Genomic DNA, 22,968 nt, shown 5'->3' with positions numbered 1-22,968 from the left:
TTTAATTATATTATTATTATTATTATTATTATTATTATTATTATTATTATTATTATTATTATTATTATTATAGTCATCGATCCCATGAGTTGGGTCGGTTTCATCAACAAAAACAAAATAATATTTCCATAGATAAAAAATTGTAAAATGATATAACATGTTAAATAAATATTTAATTTATTTAAATTGATCTTATATTAATATTATTATAATATAACTGATTTATTATAAAATTTTAATATTTAACAAATTAATTTATTCTATAACTAATCCATTATAATTATAATTATTTACAAATAAAAATTTTTACACAAATTATAATTACTCAGATAAAAACAAAACTTTAACATTCAAATAGTATTTATAAAAATATTAATCATTTATTGTGTCCTAACATTTGCATCTAAATTGAATTTAAATCAGTGTAAATTTAAATTCTTAATCTTTCTTAACATAATTCACTTATTTTGTTAAACATAAATCTGTTTTTTTTTTAATAACGATTTAATAATTAATAAAAATTTATTTAAAATTGACTAAAGTGAATACTTAATTAACAAATAACAATGAGAGATATTTAATATCACCCAACATCTAGATCATAACGTGTTAAATCACGTGCCATTCTTTTAGTTACATAAAAATGAAACTTAATAGTACTTCTAAAAAATTTCTTTAAAAAAAATTATTTCTAATATTTAATGATAAAAATTCCCTTTTTTTTATTTTTAATAATTGTATATGACCAGCAATATGAATCAATGGGTCAAACTCTCCGGTTCAATATATTTTTTTAATAACACTTCTATTATCATACTTTTTTCTAAAATTTGCATACGTTAAATGGTTCAGGTTCGATTCCAGATTCCAGATTCACAAGAATTGTTCAGGTTCGATTCCAGATTCACCAACCCACCAAACTTGCAGTTAGGAAAGTGGCATAGTAGAAAAGCAGAGACCACCAACACCAATGACCAAACAAAGGATAAAGGCCCACGTGGCATTCACTATTGAAATTGCCGAGAGGGGAAGGGTTTGGGTTGGGGTAGGTAGCGAGTAGTGACAACTTGACACTACGATTTCACTCCGTGCAATAATAAATTACACTTTTTGCCATTGCCACCAACCAATTATTTTTTTCCTCTTTAACTTTGTGAACTCAACAAACAAACCAATTCTCTATTCTCAATAGCAATGGCTTCTTCTCTCTCCACCAAACCTTTCCTCACCGCTTCCAGAACCGATTCTTTCTCCGCCTTCGGTTCTCATAATTCGGATCTCCGTTCTCTCTCCTCCGTTTACCTCCGTCCTCGCTTCCCCAAGAAACTCCGTTAGCCCTCTCTCTCTCTCTCTGTTAATTTTTTTTATTTTCCATTCATCCTTTGTTCTTCATTGCTTATATATGCGTTTTATTTGTTTGAATTGTTGCTATTAATTTTATGGAATTGAAGAATTACTTGTCTACTAGAATATGCTTATTGTTATTTTTCCGTGTTTCTCTTTTCTATCTATTTCTTCGCTGAATCGAATTTTTCATCTAAACGTTGGGAATTGTTAACTGAATTTTCCTGCTGCTTTGATTGAGTGCTTGTGCAACCTGAAATTTTCGGTATCTAGATTTTTGGAAGGCATTGTGACACTGTTATTCTTATTATGATTTTTGGAGAGACATTCGCCGGGTATTTCAGTTTTTGAAACCATTGATGTATTACAGAGATTCGGGCAGCTGGGAGTTCCTATGGAAACCACTTTCGGGTTACAACATATGGAGAATCTCATGGAGGAGGTGTTGGCTGTGTCATTGATGGATGTCCTCCTCGCATCCCTCTTTCTGAAGCTGACATGCAAGAGGATCTTGACAGAAGGTATCTGCCTTCAACATTATCTCACTGTCTTCACATAACTACTTGCACTGTAAAAAGCCCCTTGGAGGCTATAGAGGAATACTGTATAAGATGGATTTTATTGAAATGTGTTCTACACTGCTGATAAGGGAATAGGGAATGTGATATTTATGAATTATACTTCCTCCGTCTCATATTGAGTGTGTCATTTGGAATATTTTTTTCTCAAATTATTTGTTATTTTATAATACTACATTGATTACTTTTTTCCAATTTTCGTATTTATTTAAGTAGATGCAAGTATATGGTGGACAAATAATTTACAAAGATATTTTAGTCTTTACATATTATTTTGCATTGAAAATTGGTTTAAGTAACCATATTTTTATGAAGTGTGGACATTCTGAACGAGACATATAATATGAGACATAAGGAGTAGCTGATAGGCATGATTGCTTCTGATATAACATGTCTTTAAAGAATAACATTGTAAGGTTCTTGTGTTTAGGAGGCCAGGTCAGAGCCGAATTACTACTCCCAGAAAGGAGACTGATACATGTAAAATATTTTCAGGAGTTTCAGAAGGTCCATATTTCTTCCAACTACTTTTAACTGGGAAGTTATATGTTTCTTGACAAAAGGCCTTAAAGTATAAACTTTTAATTTCAGGACTCACTACAGGAACTCCAATCCATGTATTTGTGCCCAATACTGATCAAAGAGGAAATGTGAGTATATTTTCATGTTCAGAAATATTCAATAAAGACAAGCAACCACGACCTTCATTTATGGGGTTGAAAAAATGTTGTACTTTTGGTGACTTTTTCAGGACTATAGCGAGATGTCATTAGCTTATAGGCCTTCCCATGCAGATGCAACCTATGACATGAAGTATGGTGTCAGATCAGTTCAGGTATTGTCCTTTACAATGTAATGAGCTAGGCATTTCCGTTCGATGAGATATGCATTAAGCTCATACATCTGAACTCTTATATTTAGGGTGGCGGTAGATCTTCTGCTAGAGAAACCATTGGAAGGGTTGCTTCTGGTGCTGTAGCTAAGAAAATCCTTAAAAACTTTTCTGGAACTGAGGTGTGTTACTTGTCTCATAAGTTTAGCTATACTTCTTATGTTATATTTCTTCAAACTTTTTTAACAGGCCAAGAATGATATATCATATTAGGAATGTGTTGGCTTTTTTTAACCGTCCAATGAAAACTTGATATTGGGAAAATCTCCCTTAATTACAGAACTTTGAAGGTCGGCAACCTCCTTTCCTAAAGGCTCCTGTTTCCTATTAAGTGACTAGATGCCACTCCCCTCTCAACCGCTCTCTTATTTATGGGCAACGTGCCTCATTTCTTATAGCTATCTCAGCGCAACAAAATCAACTAACTTCTTGACAAATCCTCTTGTCAAACCAAATGTCCTAACAAACACCTAATACACCCCACCCACCCTCATTATTCCACCGTGGTCCCCAATATTGGAAACACAATGAACAATACATATGAAAAATAAGGATTAAATATGTTATTTCACATTATAATGTACTGGTTATTGTGTTTTAGCCCCTATAATGTTTTGGGCTAAAATAGTCTCTATAATTATACTTTTTCATCTTAGTCATTGTTGTTTTGTTTTAGTCCCTCTACTTTTTTGACCAAAATGGTCCCCTATAATATGTACTTGTTTTTTTTAGTAATTTTTTTTTAGTCCCTTTAATATTTAAAGTACGGTAAATTAGTGCTTTTATGATAGGACTCAAACAAAAAAAGTATATTGCAGGTACTAAAACAAAATATCCAAAGACCAAAATGTAAGAAAATAACATATTTAAGCCCCAAAAAAGTAATGGTCTTCAAGGTGACGAGGTTCCATGATCCATCCCATAGACCCTCTTCAGTGCCCACAACAATAACTAGCTCAATAGTTTAGTAGTGTAGTGGCATCCTTTCTGCCATGCATGTCTCTAAAGAATTCTGGCAAATGATTTTATTGTATCTATCTCTGATCTATCGCTGCAGCTACATTAGCATATGTTTCAGCAAGATTGAATTCGCAGGTCACTTGGAATGCTAAAATAGAATCGCTCACCAAGAGAAACTTTGATCATTCTAGCAGAAATCGCATCCTCCAAAACGAGTTTCTTAATGAGCCATGGCTCAATACATAGTGAAGTGACCTACTAGGTGTGGTTCTTCATTGAAGCTTCGCTTATCATATTGTCCTGCTTTCTAACCCCTTTCTCTTCCTTAGGGAGTCGTACTTGACCCTTAAAAAATAATATCCTTCTATATCCTATAGTGTTGTCAAATTTGCGCCATTGCAGGTTTTGTGTTAGCCGCTGTAGGCCACAATTACCATGTTTATATGGAGGACTTTTGGCTGGTCGCCATAGTATGCCATTGATATCTCATCACTATCTAATGGTTTTATCTTGTTTCGTTAGGTTAAAAAATGGGTCATCTATGCAAATTTCAGCTTCCCTTTTGTCCTTTTTCCCATTCATGCTTTGCTGCAGCAACGTCTTTTGCCAACACCTCTTCAATTATCCATCATACCAGAAACCAAATCTAGCAGTTTTGTCTGTGGAAGCTTCTTTACCAAGCTTGGCTTCACTCAAAGGTTTTGGAGTTGCTAGATGGCGTTCAGCCTGTGTGAGTACTGTGGTGGTCTGGTGGTTCCGCAGCAGCGGCAGGCTGTCAAAACTTTCAGAGTCTCAAATATTCAATTTTTTTCAAATATGATTACCTTTACCCGAATTGAAAGAAACCGTTGATATAAAATAAAGGCAAAATACTTCATGTAGCCCTTTAGGTTACACGAAAATATCAAATTGATCCTTTAACTTTTTTTTGTATAAAGTTAGTCCTTTATGTTTATAAAAATTACAATGTTGAACTATTTTTAGTCCTAACTTCATTTCAATCATTTTTAGTTCGAGACTTTTAAAATTGTACTATGAGTTTTGTTATCAATCATATAAAGAACAACATAATAAATTTCCATGTGATTTCATGACATAAATTGCGATAACTTTGCGTTTAATTTCAAGAATCTTAAAATATATCTCACTCGAATTTTCTCTTGTTTAATTATTTTTCTAAAATTTGATTGAGGGCTTATGTTCTTATGATTATTGCAATCAAAACCCTTTAAGAATTACACGAAAATTGAGAGAATTTTGAATTTCAATTTTGCTGGTTTCAAATTAGGTCATTGGTGTAGACATTTACAAACATAAAGGACAAACTTGACACTAAAAGAAAGATAAAGGACAAATTTGTTATTTTCGTGTAACTTAATAGACCGCAAGATGTATTTTTCCTAAAATAAATAGTACCCTAAGAACTAAATTTCAATGGAATAGAATGAGTTGCAGGGATCACTGAATTGGCATCCTCTTATCCATACAGATCTCGTGCAATATGTGTATCGTGTCGGTGTGTGCATGTCCATGTACTTGACTGAGCCTAGTTTAACTAGATCTCTCCTCTCCTCTCTCTTTCTCTCTAAATTTTTCACTCACCAATGCAGACTTGATTTGGATATATGTGCCTTTAACATGTTTTATTTGCCAACTTTTTAAGAAATAATGCCCTTGGCTAAAAGTCTTTAATTTTCAGATTCTTGCCTATGTCTCTCAAGTTCACAAGATTATTCTTCCTGAGGACTTAATTGACAATGACACACTGACACTTGATCAGGTATTAAAGTTACTTTTCATATTTATATGTGCGTAAAGGTACCTTTTGTAGAACTGTTTGCATTAGACGTCGTGTTGTCATGTATTCTAAGCACGGAGATGACAATTTTGATTTATTTTTCAATACTTTTTTATGGATATTTGGATGTTACTAAGTAACAAATATTGTAATCAAGCCTGCTTATTGACAACTAGAAAGACTACTTATAAAATAATTCCATTTCTTGGAATGAGTTTTCAAAGCATGCTTATAATTTACAACTCAAGATTTTGTTGGAAGAAATTTTGGCATTCATATATGAAGTGATTAAATTGTCCTTGTTAACTCTGTAAATAGCTTTTCTTTTCCACATTTTAAATAAGTTCACTCTAGAATATCAATATCAAATTGAAAAAAAAGTTTCAGTTCACATATCTTCGTATGTACACACATTTGTAAAGTGATTCTCACGGAAGAAAAAATCTCATTGCGATCTTAAACTGATACTTGACTTAAGTTTTACACAACTGATGAGAATTACTAAGAAAATGGGTGATGAATTTTTACCATTTCAACAGGTAAATGTGCATATTAGTGTTATATTTTCTTTTGATTTGGTATAACAATTTGTACAGAGTACATATGTATAATTAGTGGATAAATAAATATCTCAAAGGGGGACAATTTGTACAATTTGTACAATTTGCTTTTTACTGATGAGGAAAGTAGGTTGATGCAGTAGTAAAAGGGAACACCTTTAGTATAAAATGGATAAATTCATCAAAACATGGGTGATGCATATAACTAGAATATTGAACGAATAATCTGCAATAGTCTTTCTCCTGTATTTTGACCAAATAACTGTATTTGCTGATAGTTTTGCATAGAAATCTTACAGTGCCTTTTTTAATATATTGTGCACTTCCAAAGAAACTGAATAATCTAATCTAAATGTGTGAATATCCTAATTCCTAGTAGTTTTATTTAACTGATGCCGTCATGCTGTTCAAGCATTTACTTATTGCAGTCTTCCAAATTGGCTTGTTATTGATATGACTTGTATTGTATTTATAATACTTAATGTTGATATTATGATATTTTATTCTTGCAACTCTGATCTGAAGTCAAATTCTTGGTTTGCCACTATTTTATGGATTTTGTCCAGATTGAGAGTAACATCGTTCGATGTCCAGACCCTGAATATGCAGAGAAGATGATATCTGCTATTGATGCAGTCCGAGTGAAAGGTGATTCTGTTGGTGGAGTTGTAACATGCATTGTAAGGAACTGTCCACGTGTAAGTATTAAATTTGCAGCCCATCAATATTGATTGCTCTGAGGTCTTATCTTATGACCCTGTTATTTGATATGTTAATAATAAGCATGAGCGAAAAAGGAAGAAAACAACACTCTGCTTTTAAACAATGACTGTTGATTTATAGCTTTATATGTCTACATGCATGGCGGATATCTTATAGGGACCTTCAATCCTTATGATAGTTTTGCAATCAAGTACTTTATGTTTGTATTGTTCAGATTTTTCATTTTGTTTTTCAATTAGAATAGAAAATGACTTTATTATTTCTCAGGGTCTTGGTTCACCGGTATTTGACAAACTTGAAGCTGAGCTGGCTAAAGCTGCTATGTCATTGCCTGCAACTAAAGGTTTTCAATTTGGTAGTGGGTTTGCAGGTATGAAACTTGCCTGTGCATATGACAATGAGTGCTTTGTCTTATACAGGGATAATTAGACTATGTAATTTTCTTTGATCACTTGTGTCTGGTATATTCTGATGTCTTAGTGAAATAATTAAAGGTACCTTTTTGACTGGGAGTGAACACAATGATGAATTTTATCTAGATCAAAATGGAAATATGAGGACAAGAACAAACCGCTCTGGTGGGATACAGGTATTTGTTCTGTTCTAATTTCTATAACAAATTAGTTGTTTCTAGATATGCTGTATGACAGTCTGTGTTCTATATTTGTTTTATTTATATTGTTTATTGTTTACATTGAAAATCAGGGAGGAATTTCCAATGGAGAAATAATTAATATGAGAGTAGCTTTCAAGCCGACATCGACTATTGCAGTAAGTCCAATATCCTCTCTCTCTGTCTCTCAATTACAAATCATATAAAAAACCAGCACCAAGGGAGTAAATGAGTTGACCAAGCATTAAGTTCTAACTTGGCTTGTAAAAATAAAGCTGGATGGATAACTGAGAAACGTATACACTATTTATATTTATCGTACCTATCTTTTGCTCTGCTTCGCAATTCCTTTAATTGCAACAATTTTAATTGCTCAATGTTAACACGGCCTATTTGACAAGCATAGTGGAACTGCAAAATTAAATGCATTTTTAATTCTTTATCTACTTAATGATGATAGATATGACATTTTTTATGTTCACGTAAGAATGTTAACAATATATGTTTTTTTGTCTCAATACTTTGGTTCTTAGGGGAAAGGGGCCCTCCTACCAGTTTGTAATCATCTACTATCAATATTATTATATTAATGAATACATTCTTACATTAAAAAAATTATGTCCACCCTCCCCCCTTTTTCACCCTTGGAGTGAGGTGTGTTTACCAAAACATAGGTTAGCAATTGAAGGAGCCTTTTGTTTGCATCCTCCTACTACCACCTGTTCCTTGGCATGTAGATGATGTTCAATTCTAGCCTATTTTTGTTTCCGCGGTGTCACCGTGCTGTGAGCGGAAGCTTAAATTTCTTGCTTCACAAAATCATGGTAGTATCAACATAATCATGGTAGTATCAGCATTATCATGGTAGTATCAGCATTATCATGGTAGTATCAACATAATCATGGTAGTATCAACATTGGGATGCGAGATTGTCTAGCAAAACACGTAACCAAACATACTCTCGGCCTATTTCAGTGGTTCATTGCATGATTTGTTGCACGTGACAATAACTTTTCACTATTTTATATGAATTGAACATAATGTTATACCTGTGCAGAGGAAGCAACTTACAGTGACTCGCGATAAGAAAGAAACAGAGCTCATAGCCCGTGGTCGTCATGATCCTTGTGTGGTCCCCAGAGGTTAGTTTCTTAGCCTTTTTTGAAGTTCTGTCTACCTTATTTTCCCCTCAATTTATCTAAGTTACTGAGAAAATCCTTTAGAACTGAGTTAATATTGACCTAAAGAGGCAAGATAAATTTTTACACAACAGCTTTTCCTTAATGTTAAGAAGATATATGTGTTTCTGGTGCCTGATTTTCTGTTAAATTTCAACTCATTTTCTTGACCTACCTTTTCATCACTAGAAAAGAAAATTTCTTAAATTTTTATTTGAACCGGTCTTGCAGCTGTACCCATGGTAGAGGCCATGGTAGCTTTGGTGCTTGTGGACCAATTGATGGCACAGTATGCACAGTGTAATCTATTTCCCGTGAACTTTGATTTGCAAGAATCCATGTCAACCAAATTAGAAACAGAAGAAGTGCACTTCTGAAAGATGAAGAGGGTGCATCAATCAGTAATATGCCTCAGATAAAATCTTTATTGAGGCTAGTGTTTAGGCAACAGGTACATGAAATGTTCAAATTTCCTCAAGAGGAGCCAGCTCTTGGTCTGCATGTTGTATTCTAGCAGATATATATGTTGGTGGGTGCTATCTATTGTTTTGTATTAGTATAAATGTTAAAACTATTTTTTTTTTTTTTCTTTGTTTTTCTCGTGAACATTGTTTCTAGAATTCCATGCTGCGATAGCTCAGATAGATGTATTTTTTATAGTGAATTGGTATTTGTTGCAAGAAATTTTGCAGTTTTTGAAAGTCTGATTTCTTATAATCGCTGCTATGCCTTTAAATAAATTAAGCTTTGGCAAGTTTAGCTTGTTTGTTACCCCTTAGTAGGATTATTAACAGACTTGTATTTTTGTTTTAATCTTATTACGTATTTAAATGTATAAATTACCATAGATAGAACCATGAGATTGGATGCAAGTGGGAGTTGCACCCGAGTTTGATCTCCGGTGATGTACATGTCCCAATTTGTCACTAGATATTAATTACTTTCTGGTCGAATATAGATTAGTCCAGGGTCTCTTAAAACTTGGACATGATGGAAGGATGTTCAATCTATGTTCCATTCATACTTAAAATGTTTCCCGTTTCCTCAACTCAACATTCTTCTCTGGATCAAGCCAGCTAGGCCCTCTTCTGACTATTTACGTAATAAAGTGCCATCCCGCTTCTGCCAGAATTGAAGCCAATACGTTGACGCTCTCATGTATTCATTCGATTGTTCCTTTTATATAAGAAGTAAATGCAACTGAATAGTTGAATTTAAGTGGTTAATAAGTTTTAGTTAAAGATTAGAAAAAATTCGAATTTAAATTTTAACTGAAATAATTTTTATCGTATTTTATTTATCTTTTGGCTGACTCCAAATTGCGAGGTCCTATTTTGGAGGTTTAAAATAAAAAAAAAAAAAATAGGAGTTAATGAGATGTTATTGACCGTCTAAACATATGAAGGAGTGCAGGAGTGTCGGGCTAGAAGACTAGCCTGGTGTATACACTATACAAGAAACTGGCTCCATTGGGCTAGGGAAGAATAAGGGCCAATATCAAAATTAAACGAGGAGATTAATTCACAGAAATGTAATTTGTGTGAGATATACCACCGGAAGCTTACTTCTAATAGTTTGTATTTTGCAACTTGTGAGCATAAATAAAGGTTGAGATGAGTGATCACCCAACTATTTCAATACACAAACGATTAACATATAAATGGGCCAATAGAAATAAAATTGACTTTTCTGTCAGTATATGCTTCCTACTTCTTTTTACAATACCATATTATCAATTTGGTCAGTTTTAGATAATTAGATTTATCACCATATGACTGAGTTTTAATAGATATACATTGTAAAATAGTGACATTAATTTTACACTAACATCTAATATAAACTATTTATTTTATCATGTCATATCATAAAAGTGAGGTGAACTGAAGTAATGTAGCAGAATGCATGAATCTTATTGAATATTCATGTAAAATTAGTTTTATATTGGCATTGCATATCATCTTTTCTCTATGAATTTAAATTTAAAACTTATCAAATTTTTCACTTGAATTACATCATATACATTACAAAAAAAAGTTTTAGTAAAAAACACAATACAAATAAAGTATTTTTTTTAATCTAGTCAAGTTACAACTGAAGTTGTAATATATGATTGGATCATATCTAACGGCACCTATTTTTCATATCTCTTTCAATTATATTATATATATAATATAAAGGAATATTTTTCTCTCACTCTCTATTACATTATATATATATATTCGATGTAGAGTTCAATATATTCGGTTTACGTGTGATCGGTTATATTTTATATTTATTATAAATAAATTAAATATTTGATATATAAGAAAGATGGCATATATAGTTGCTTTAAAGTTTTAAATTAAAATTAAATATCAAAATCTATTATTACCTTAAAATATTTAAGTTGTTGTTATCCCCTAATTCCGAACTCACCAACACAATCGACACACAATACCCATACTGCAAAAGAAACAAATTATATATTAGTCTTAGCTTTTTGCCGCCCTATATATTGTGGTATACTACTTTTTGCAAGGAGTACCTTAGAATCACCCATTAAATTTTATCAACTTTATTGTCGGTGAAACACCAATTCCGCGTTTAATGGCTATTAATATTTTTATATGTAAACGGAATATAGATATCACTACAAAAATTCAAATACAATGGTAATATTTTGAATTCAAATATATAATAAAATGTTTAACTTAATAATATTAAAATTTGACAATCAAACTAAAAATTACAAACAACAATGATTAATATTTTATTTAGTGACACGTGAAAGAGAAATATCATTGGGGCATATATTTTCAAATCTTCAAAAAATGATAGTGTCCACAACTGCAATTTTTGTTGAAGTTGAACTCTCTAATCAAACATAAAGAAGCTGTTTCTAAGCACGGCACGTAAATAATAAGGACTTTTTAATTATAATCTTACATATATCATTATTCTCATTTTTTGGTGTACATAATATCCATTTTGCAGTCCTTCTAATCTAATAACAACCGGAACCATAAATGAATTGCCTTTCAAATCAGCTCGTGTATATGATATTGATTGAAGAGAGAAAAAAGTGATTAAGCCATTAGTGATGCAAAATAAATGATAATTTTGGAATTATTATTTTGAAGAGGATAGAACTAAATAATACGTATTGTCATTATCATTGTCATCTTTGTCGCTCTTATTTAAATATAAATGAGTTTAGTAGGAAGTCGTGTTTGGGGGCCCAATAACCACACTAATCCTATTAACAATGATAACGGGTGGAAATGGAGGACTCATTGGTATTGAAAGATAGCAAAAATGGCCAAGTGGTATAGTAGGATGAGCCAATTATTTTGATTATTAAAAGAAAGATTCCATTATAAAGTTTGGTCACATCCATATAAGGACCATAACACTATTTAACTTAATTAATAGGATACTTATTAAAGGGAGGGTAAGGGTGGCGCCAAATGGCAAATTAAATATAATGAGCACTGTGAAGGTTATAGGCAATACCAAACAAAATGACACCAAATTAATTAATAAGAAGGTATATATAAGTTTGGTATCTAGACAAAATGGACATTAGCATATACATTGAAAAAAGATGAATAACCCCAAATAAAAGTGACAAAAAGGAATGCACTACCCACTTTAATTTTTCTTCAAACAAGGACTTAACACCAGCTACATTAATGTGATTGATTTAAGGACATATCGTCCTATTATCACCTAAACTTAAGGTCCATATTAACTTAATTCAATATCTCTTTAATAGGATATTCCAAATAAGAGAGAAAACAAGGATTAAATTGATGGTGAAACAATTTTTTATGCTATCAGTTAATCCTAACTGTGAAAAAAAAATTCAAAATAAAAATGTTTGATTTTAAATGTTAATTACTGCCTCTAGTCTAAAATATAAATAAAAGTATGATCAATAAAAATTAATATATTTAATTTTTAGATCAAATACATTAATTTTGTTGACCATATTTTTACTATGATCAAATATATTAATTTTCGTTGACTGTATTTTTGTTTATATTTAAAATTAAAAAAAAAATTAAAATTATACATATAATTAATTGTGATTCGTTGAAAGTATAACTACCGTGTATAGAAATTAAACTTGAAAAAACAAATATTTCTATTGGAATTAACTTATTAACTTACTAATATACATTTGGAATAGCTATAACAATCTTATTCAATAGTGAAACTTTTTAACCATTTTGGAGCAATATTGTTGACGCTCCCTTTCAAAGCTACCAGGCTTAACCTGAAAAAGACTATTAGCTTATTTACATCTTAACAAATGGTATCTTTCAATTATTGACATGTAAAAGAGATGGAAAAAAGGGGTCCAATTATTAATTACATACTAAATGTGATCAAATCAAGACAAAGATGTCAAAAAAGTAGCAATTGAATTTGTCTTTATGGTTTTTTAAATAGTAGAGGTTTGTTAGATGGAGCTATAGTATTTAATTAGGTTGGAAAATAATCAAAGAAAAAGTTTTTTTTTGTGTAATATAGGACAGAAAGAATGAAACAAGGTTTAGATTTTCCACACAAGATTACTCAAAGTTGCAAAACAATTTGGATAGTTGGTATAAATCAACCTGAATTTTTTCATATAACATATTTCTTTGTTCATTCATGTGAAACAAAGGTAGGGTCGTGATATAGTCATTTACAGCCTGTTTACACGTATTGAAGTTCAACCAAATTTAATTTTAGTGGTTTACTTCCTTATCTTTTTATGATGATACTTCATTATTACTATCTTATTAACCTTGAAGTGTGTGAATCATTCCACTTTCTCAATACGTTAATCGAAGAATATCTAAACATAAAGAGATATATTCATTTTTTTTATAATATTATTTTAAATATTTATTTACTTTAAAATTAATTAATAATTTTTTTAATTATATTTTTGAAAATAATGAATTAAAATATTTGCAATTAAAAAAAGTAAAGTAAATGTGTAAGACAAAAGAAAATTCTAAAACTAAAACTTTTGATGTTTTACTAGTTACTACTCGAAAATAAATCCTAGTTGGTCAAACTTTTGACGCATGATATTGTGTTTCCTCGCATTTCTCCGGTTAGGTTAGCCGCAATATTATTCACTCAAATAACAATATATGTGACGTCCTGTCAAATATAAAAGTCATATTCAAATAACAAACACATAGCAAATAACACATGCATATATAGTTGTTATAGCAAAAATATAAATAAATCTTATACTTCGATTAACATCTAAAATCACAAAACCACTTAAGATACAAATCAACCAAAATCCAAAAATCTTATTTGTTAGACTATATGTCAATGCATGATTCTGGAATATCATCATCATGTAGAGCAAAAAGTCTCACTATTGAATAAATGCTCTTCAGAGTTTCATGTTCAGTATCCCACCGTTGAGTATTTTTTTGAATCACCTTTTTAAGGAACTGTCGTTACATACTCGCGACTAGGTCCGACCACCAAGGCATGCATGAATGTCATCACCTTAACTAGGAACAAAATAGATCACTCAACCAAAGCGTCCAAAATCATTCAACCTTATCATAAACCAACCTAGTTTAGACACAAAGTCATCATCTTGAATAACCATTCTTACTAATAAACATGTGCAAATTACTTAATCTCATAATACCATTCATAACACATGTAATTCATATAACACAAATTTTGAAGATAACACACAAACAAAATCAATACATAACATCACAATACATTTATATCACATATAATTCAAGTAGGAAAGTAAATAGAGTGATATCATTACCGTTACGAGTGTCGTTATTAAAGTTCTGATATAGCGGTCTTTGTTCCAAAACGTTACACTTTCACAAATTAATTTACTACTCACTTAGTATCAAAACTCATCTTATCTCTTATTCATATTCAATGTTTGGTGTTGGCTTAAGGTTTATTTCTTTATATTTTTAAAAGATATCAATTCTCTCAAATTTGCACACACACAAACAAGTAACAATAAAAAGAGATTTTGAGTCTATATTTGGCACAACTGCCTCATTGCAAATTCAATAAAATAAAGGAAAGATGTAATTTTTCAAATATTTATTTTGGACCAAAATTCTAATATAAGAAACATCAAAGATCTCTAAGACTTTTTTAGTTCACTTCGATAAATTTAATAATAAAATTTAACGACACTTCAACATAAATTTCATTTTAATTATTACAAAACAAATTAACAACTCTATCATATTATTTTTATTTTATAAATCAACACAACATCCATACGGTTGTCTCATAAAAAATCATAATTTTAACCGTCTAAAAAAAATAATAATAACAACAACTTTCAACACATTTATTATTTATAAAAAAAATTATTACTTTTAACATGAATAAGGTTAATAAAAATTTCTTCAACGCTCAAACAATCACAACATAAAATTTTAACCAAATAAAAATCGAGTTTGTAGCAACTTCTATTGATTAAAACATGATATAGTCTTTATAATGATTTTTACTGGATGAAAATTAATTTTTGACATAGATAAATATTTTCTCTAATCAAAATAGGTTTTTATATCAATATCATAAGAAAATCAAGAAAACTTCTAAGAAAGTAAAATGCATGTCATGCTTTTAAAACTAAAAATGATTTCTTACACAATAATAATAATATCAAACACCATCTTCAAAATTATCCATCACCATAAAATCATTTTATAAAAAATCAATTTATTTTTATTAGTAACAACTTTATCATTAAAATTAATATTTTAATTTACAAAATCAATTTTGTATCAAAAATCATCGTTTCAAAATCAAAGATTTTATCAAATTGAATCAGAGAAAAAAAAGTAAAAATATAAATAGATTATATTAATAATTCAAATTCAAAGTTAGAAATAACATACTAAAATTTTAACGAGGTCCAAACAAATTTCTTGTACAACCATACACCGAAACCGATTTTCCTTATTTCTCTCATCGCGGCTAATGTTTCTTTCCCTGGCATACTTTTTTGTTTCTTCTTTATTATTAACCTAACCTAATAACCAACTAGAGATTTAGATGGTTTTTCTCACTAACTAACATTTGAGCGGTTGATTAATCTAAAATATATATATTATTTTTGTTTTCTAAAAATAATTAAATCATGACATTATTATAAGTATTATTATAAGCATTTTTTAAAAATATTTAGCAAAATATTCAATCAAATTAAATAAATCGTGTCATACAGATACATACTTTTCAAAATTAATAATAATAATAACGACCATATTATAAATTATTGAAAAATAAATAAAAATATATTTCACACTACTAATAATAGAGAATAATTTTGTTTTTACGGTGTGTTAATTGGGATTTTTATTTGAGCTAATTTACACTATTTTATAATATTTTACTCGATATTTATATTTTATAAATTTGATAATTTAAATGAAATGTTATATCATTTATATTCTCTATATAAATTTTTATATATATCTAAAATTATTTATTAAGTTATTGAGACACATCATATTTAACTAAATTGTTTTACATGATTAAACTAATTATATTGAATCTCTATTTTTTTAGTCTTAAATCTCATAAATTCTTGTAACCGCTATTTTCTATTGTAAAATTACCAAGTGCATCGAATTCTTAAACACTCTTGTAGTGTTAACGACACAAACTGATTAATTCACTTTTCAATAGTCAAATCACTTATTTGTACGCCAAACCCAAAAGGGTATAAAGTAAACCTTTTCGACAAGACATATAAGCCAATTATAACCGGGAAAAACGGGTACTCAGGCCAATTAAACACAACTTGATTCAAACAATAATGTGCACAATGTTGTGAGGTACAGTGTTTCACTTTACCAAAGTTTTTCGAAGTGAATATTTGTCTGAACACAATCTCATATCAATAATATTTACATACACATCAATTGAAAAAATTAAAATAAAAAATAATCAAATTATTTTTCTTTTAATTATTTATATTCATTAGTGTGTATCCAATCTGAAGCTGCGCCAAAACAAATATTGCTTTCGTTTGAATTTATTTACAACTAATCATAGACAAAAATAGTACCTCTTTTTCATACTAGTGAATTGTTTTAAGCTTTAGCACAAAATGAAAAAACAATTAATATTATAAATTTTATATAAAGTTGTATTTTTTGAATTATTCTTTAGAATTAAATAAATTATTAGTTCCTAATAGATTTTAATATTTAGTTTTTTTATCAAATAAAAAAATACATTTTTAATTTCTATAAAAGTATATTGCAAATAGTTTTAATTTTTATTAAAACGAAACACGTGTAATTATCGTTCAACTATTAAATTTTTTAATAAATTTTTATAACCCTATTTAAAACATTCTAAAACATTATTTTACAAAAATTTATATATTTTTTAATTTATAATATATTAAATATTAATTTTTAAATGTCTTAAATCTAATATAAAAATAACAAAAATATAACATAAAAATCAGATTTTGAACTTATTTTTTATAATGATATAAACATGAATGTAAAAAAGATTATTAAAAAATATACGTTGATATTTTAAAATAAAATAAAATTAATTGTATGATAATTGTCTTTCAAGCAAAACAAGTGCAAGATGAAAAAACAAAGATAATGTAAGAAATGGAAAAAGAATCAATAAAGAATAAAAAATAAAAAAAAATAAAATGTAAGAAAAGAGATAGAAATAAATGAATGAAAAAATAGTTGGAAACAAGTAATTGAGGAGAAAACTAGTTGAATGAAAAAACCCAACATTCGAATATCCCATTTTAAGTGTAGTAGGAATTATCATTTGAGATAATTTTTACTTTTAGTATTTGTCATTTTTGCAAATAGACAGATTTAGCCACATTTTTTTATAAGGTAACCCACCATCTAAAAAGTTTATTTGGAACAGAGATGAAACTTTTCAACATTAAAGACGATTTACAAATTATTTTGTAAAAAAAAAATGGAACAGAAGAATGTAATCCAATTAACCACCCTTTGTGTTCTGAATTAAAAAAAAAAAAAAAAAATAGCACTTGATTCATGTTTGACCCTAAAAAGCTTCAACTGATACACTTTGCTTTTCTTTCTTGGTCTCTTTACCCTAATTGAAAGGTGGAGTGGACACCATGATGTCTGTCCTCTGGTGAGCAAAGTATCCCACAGAGATCTTCCCTCCCTTTTTAATTACACCACTTGTCATTTTCACTCAACACCCCCTACAACCCTTGTCTATCTTCAAAAGTAAAACTACTGCTATTTTGCATTCTTCTTTTCTTTTTCTTTTTCTTTTCCTTTTTCCCTCTTCTTGTTTTTCCTTTTCCTCCTATATATCCATCCTTCTTTACCCTGCAACATTTTAATACATGCAAACAAATTGAATGAGAATTAACAGTAATTTAGCCATTCACAAGATGAAATTATGTAAATTTCAATAGTAAAGAAGAAACCAAATTTATCTTTGTTTTTGCAATGACTGAAATCAAAAATGGATCTTGAATAAATTGATCATGTAAAATTTATTATCATAAAAAATAAATTAAAAATAAAATAATTTATGTAAATATATTAAGTAAAAGTGAATTAAATAATAAATTTTAAATGAAAATTAAATTTTAAAGACAAGCTACAAGTTTTAATTTGGGTTAAAATTATTTTTCACCCCTCCAAAAAGAGTATACTAAAAGAATCAAACGATAAGATTTGATTTCGTACAGTCAAATTGTGGTTGGTAAATATATACATGCAAGAGACTGGGGAGGGGAAAAGGGGAAAATATTTGGAAATGATCTGGTAATATTTCTCTGTCTTGTTTTTTTGGACATGTGGCTACCGTGACATGTTTTGTTAGTTTCTTCTTAAAAAAATTATGTCCTGTCTTGCCATGTTGTTGTCCCCATATCATCATTCCCTTGCTAAATAATCAGAGTACCAAATCCAGCTGACCAATTTCAAAATATTTCCAACTGCCCAAATTTACTTTATTTAGTCAAAATTATGTAAAGTTAATTTCCCACGTGACCCTCTAGAAACATAATATTTATGAAAAGGGCCACTATTCAAAAGTATGCAAATTTGTTAAATCTCTCCTAATTCATCTATAAGGACATAGATCATTTTCATTTTGGTTTTTAAAGATATAAGAAAAATATGCAACCAAATAACCTAATTAACTAGACACAACATAAACCACCTAATTAACAAGAGACAGGCCCACAATCAGTAAATTACTCAAATGCCTCAATATTACCCTTTTGTCTCTAAAGGAGTAATTCAGTTATTTGTCTGCAAACACTAAAAAAAATATATGCAAGAGGTCCAGAGTTCAATCTTCTACCAACAATTTTCTCTCCCTAAACATTCATCTATTAAAAAAAAGTTAGTAATAGTCAACCACTCCACACTCCATTATTTTTAATAAATTAAAAAAAAAAACAAGAGGGCTATAGTACCATGACATGAGAAGCACCTTTTCAGGACTACGGAAAAAACTTTGAGGCTGCCCCGCCATGATCTGATATTTTATTTTATGATTCAAAATACCCTCTTAAAATAATATTCCAAGTTCCCAACCTACCCTTTCCACTTTTAAACTAAATTAAAATTACCAGAATGCCCTTTTCATTAGTACTAACAGTGAGTGTCGGTGGCCCGACAACACTTATGTTATTTCATTTCATCTTTCATTCTGTACGACATATAACAACAATTGCATGCCTAACCATTTCATAATTCTATATTGTACTGATCAGGAGACAATTTATGCAGGTTCATCACGTCCATGACCATGACCATGAAAACACAGAAGCTGACAAATTCATTCAATACTATTCTTTGCTAGTGAATGAATAAAATTAAATGCAGTACTTATTATTATGATGAACCTGTATGCTTGTTTTTACTTGTATCTGTCAACACAAGTTTCAACGTGCATTAGAACCACAAGTTAGACTTGTGGATCTGATAAGTGCCTTTCAATAGTTTAGAGGTGAAAACAATATGTACAATGCGTTCACCATTTCACCCCATCAACAGAGTTCCCAGTTTTCCAAGCACAATATATAAATAATTAACCCACAAACTTGGGAATGGATTCCCTTATGTTGAAAAAAAAAACTTAATGCGTCATCCACCATTCAATTAAATGCTTGCATGAGAGATAAAATAGATGTAAAAGTAAAATTAGAAAATGAATGGTCGAAGATAAAAGTAAACCTAATGTTTGTTTTCAACATGAGGGATCTATTTCCGACAAACTTGTTTCGTTTTTACTTGCAAAAACATGTAATTCTATCAATTCTATTGTGTAAAGACACTTACACATGTGAATTTTAGATTGGTGGTGAGTTTGCAGCACCATAATAAACCATTGCAATTTTAACAAAAATTACATTTTAAAGCTTTAACAAAATTAAAATGCTGACTTGATTTTATCAAATTTGCAGTCAATCCAAAAAGCATTACATTAGAATCTAGAAAATGGGACTAGTTCAGCAATGTGGGGTATTTTGTATTTATTTTTCAAATATCTTAATAGCATTTTCCCCGTCTTGTTGTCCACTATTTTAATTGAAATAAAGATGCCTTCACCTTGTGGTAATTTACTCAAGGGGTCCACTAAAAAGCTCTTTGTTTGAAATGATGTGTCTGTAAATTATTGAAGTAACAAAAACAAAACAACAAATAAGTAAGTGCTCACCATTTTGTGTAGGTTGATTGTTTAGAGGGTTGAGTATGGACTTTTAGGTGGCTTTTGGGGTAGCTTGTTTGAAAGCAACAGTGGGAGCTATTCTGCAGCTCCTCCTCTGATGCTCCTGAACAAGTTCTCCAGCAAGCCAATCAAGTTTCTGGAAATTACTCTGTTCCCCAATCTTCTTTCCTCCAAACAGTACAGACTCTACATTCTCCTGCTTCAACATCTCCTCTGCTTTTCCCATCAACATCTTTACATTGCTGGGACTTGCATCTGTATCCACATTGGCTCCACATTGCCCCATACTTGACCCATTTGCCTGTGATAATCATATAATAATCGCTTACAACTTATATTCATAAATTTTCAGATACACTAAAGCGTAAAAATTCAAGTAGACCCAGTAGGATAGTAGATTTAAACAAATGGTTGTTGCTCAGCAATACATTATTTAGTATGAAGTGTTGTCAAATGATAGCTATTATATGGCGCTACAGTACTATAGCATAACGGGATTTCAACAAACACTTGGCACATCTTTAATACAAGGGACCAAATGAAATTCAATACTCTGGTATTAGCCCTTCATTGAACCTAAGCACAGAAAACAAACACAACCATTTGATTTCTGTGGCAGAGACTGAAACACACCAACATCACCCCATGCTATAATCAGGCCAATTACCAAAACAAAGGTCCAACAATAAACGGCAAAAGTTTCCTGAAATTGAAACACATTGTTTTGGACAAAAAATGGAAAACATTAATTAACATCAAAAGATATCAATCCCCCCAAACTCATGATCCTCCTAACAAATCCAAATCCAGCTATCTCACCCCATACATAGTCTTCAACTTGCTACATAAAGACAATGCAAAAGATATCCCCTTATGATGGAAACCCCACACTCATTACCCTCCTGCTGTTGTGAAATTGACTCTATTTAATTCCCCTTAACTTTTGTCATTTCAACATCACCTCTTTCTCAAATTCCTCAACCAAAAATTTAAATGCATTGAAGTTAAATTAAATAATGAAATAATAATAATAATAATAATAATATTGCAAATTCAATTTTAATGACATTCATTCGTGAACACACCTGAATGCGAACATAATTGGTACTCCGGCAGTGACCAAACGCCATGGCAACAGCCTGGTCAACAAGGTCAGCAGAAGCATCACTAGAAATACGGGCCATGGGCCGGGCCCAATCCTTGGCCTTCCAGCGATTAACATGATCATAATCATAGTTGACCTCAAAGAGTTGACCAGTTCCAAGGGAAAGAACAAGGAGATCCTCAACCCCACGCACGAACGGAAACTCTTGCTTGTTGTGAAGCACGTGCGTAATTGCCGCACCCGTTGGGTTACTCATTGCTAAACCACCATCAACCGCAACGCACTTAGTTTGTCCATCAATGGACCGCATTTGAACCGGTTCTAATAAACCCGGTTCGGCCGAAGTTGCTCTGCAAACCTCCCATAAACGAAAATCGAAGCTATCCGTTTCTAAAGCGTCCGCACGTGAGAACAAAAACGGTGCCGTACTGGATAAATCATAACACGGTATCAGAACCGGTTTCAGTGTATCTTTCAAAGTTAAACAACGGCCGTTCTCCTCCGTAAAAGCTTCTTTAACGGTTTTTTCCATACCGGCCGTCGCGCTTTCAACTGAAACGGAACTGGAACCTCCGAATAGTCTCTTAAGGAATCCACGTCCGCCGGAGTTTCCGTTTCCGTTTCCCTGACGGTAGAATTTCTTACCCTGCTCCGCCAAAAACCTCCACGTGTCGTCGGCGGAGAAAATTGGTCGGCGTTGATCTTTAGTGGCGAAAAGCATGGCTGTAAAGATACCTCCAACGCCAGCACCGGCTGCGACGTCGAAGTAATCGGCGATTCTGGCGTTCTGATCACCGGATTTTTTCTTCAGAGCGTTTTCAAGGTAGGCGAGGGCTTTTCCAGGGAGAATCCCTCGCATGCCGCCGCCGTCGATTGTTAGTATACAAATTTTTCCACGCTGGTTCTTAACGACGGAGAGTCCGTCAACGGCGGCGACGGTTGGCGGTTGTTGAGAGTCAATAGATGTGGTTGTAGGTATTAGATTAGGGAACCAGAGTTTTTGATCGTCGTAGCCAAAGAGAAACTTGCTTTCGAGAATAGAAAAGATTTCGTAGCTGAGTTTATCTGTCTCAATGCTTGGTTCTTGCATTTCAAATTGATCACTAGAATCCATTTTTCCTTTTCTCTTTGAAACAAACAGTCCTTTACTACAAACGAGATTATTGTGCGTTTATTTTTTGCATGAAGTATTAATCAGAAAAATCACCTCGGAACTGACGCCTATAAAATAGAGAAGAAAACATAGAGAAGTAAAGAAAATGAAACATTTCTTCAGAAAAACGTGTTTGTATTTATCTTTTAAGCTTTTTGTTTGGCTTTTTAAAGTTTGAAAATTAAATTCAAAGGCATGCTGCGAATTAGAATATTCCAAACAAACATAAATAAATAAAAAGCAAGATACATACCTCATTGATTGAATAATCTTGTGTTGTGTCATGTGTGTTTCTTCTCCAATCAGAAAGTTGAAATATCCATATTCTATGTTAGACCGAAAATATTATTTAAAG

The 22,968-nt window shown here is 31.0% G+C and overlaps 2 protein-coding genes across 2 annotated transcripts; one reads left to right on the top strand and one right to left on the bottom strand.

The window, feature by feature from the left end:
- The first annotated feature begins 1,037 nt into the window (after positions 1-1,037).
- Positions 1,038-9,405, top strand: LOC101490158 (chorismate synthase, chloroplastic). The gene is made up of 13 exons (XM_004496228.4): positions 1,038-1,330; positions 1,715-1,865; positions 2,353-2,429; positions 2,514-2,572; positions 2,674-2,757; positions 2,844-2,936; positions 5,474-5,554; positions 6,699-6,830; positions 7,123-7,225; positions 7,350-7,444; positions 7,561-7,626; positions 8,526-8,610; positions 8,878-9,405. Exons 1-13 carry the CDS (start codon positions 1,195-1,197, stop codon positions 9,021-9,023), a joined length of 1,308 nt encoding a protein of 435 aa, XP_004496285.1. The 5' UTR covers positions 1,038-1,194; the 3' UTR covers positions 9,024-9,405.
- Positions 9,406-17,539: 8,134 nt separating this feature from the next.
- Positions 17,540-22,968, bottom strand: LOC101489830 (patatin-like protein 6). Its single transcript, XM_004496227.3, has 4 exons — positions 22,867-22,968; positions 21,441-22,681; positions 20,344-20,656; positions 17,540-17,993 (listed from the first exon to the last, which is right to left on the bottom strand). Exons 2-3 carry the CDS (start codon positions 22,572-22,574, stop codon positions 20,387-20,389), a joined length of 1,404 nt encoding a protein of 467 aa, XP_004496284.1. The 5' UTR covers positions 22,575-22,681; positions 22,867-22,968; the 3' UTR covers positions 17,540-17,993; positions 20,344-20,386.

This window comes from Cicer arietinum, chromosome 4 (genome assembly GCF_000331145.2).
Source record: "Cicer arietinum cultivar CDC Frontier isolate Library 1 chromosome 4, Cicar.CDCFrontier_v2.0, whole genome shotgun sequence".
Classification (NCBI taxonomy): domain Eukaryota; kingdom Viridiplantae; phylum Streptophyta; class Magnoliopsida; order Fabales; family Fabaceae; genus Cicer; species Cicer arietinum.
This window is presented reverse-complemented; position numbering and strand designations above follow the sequence as displayed.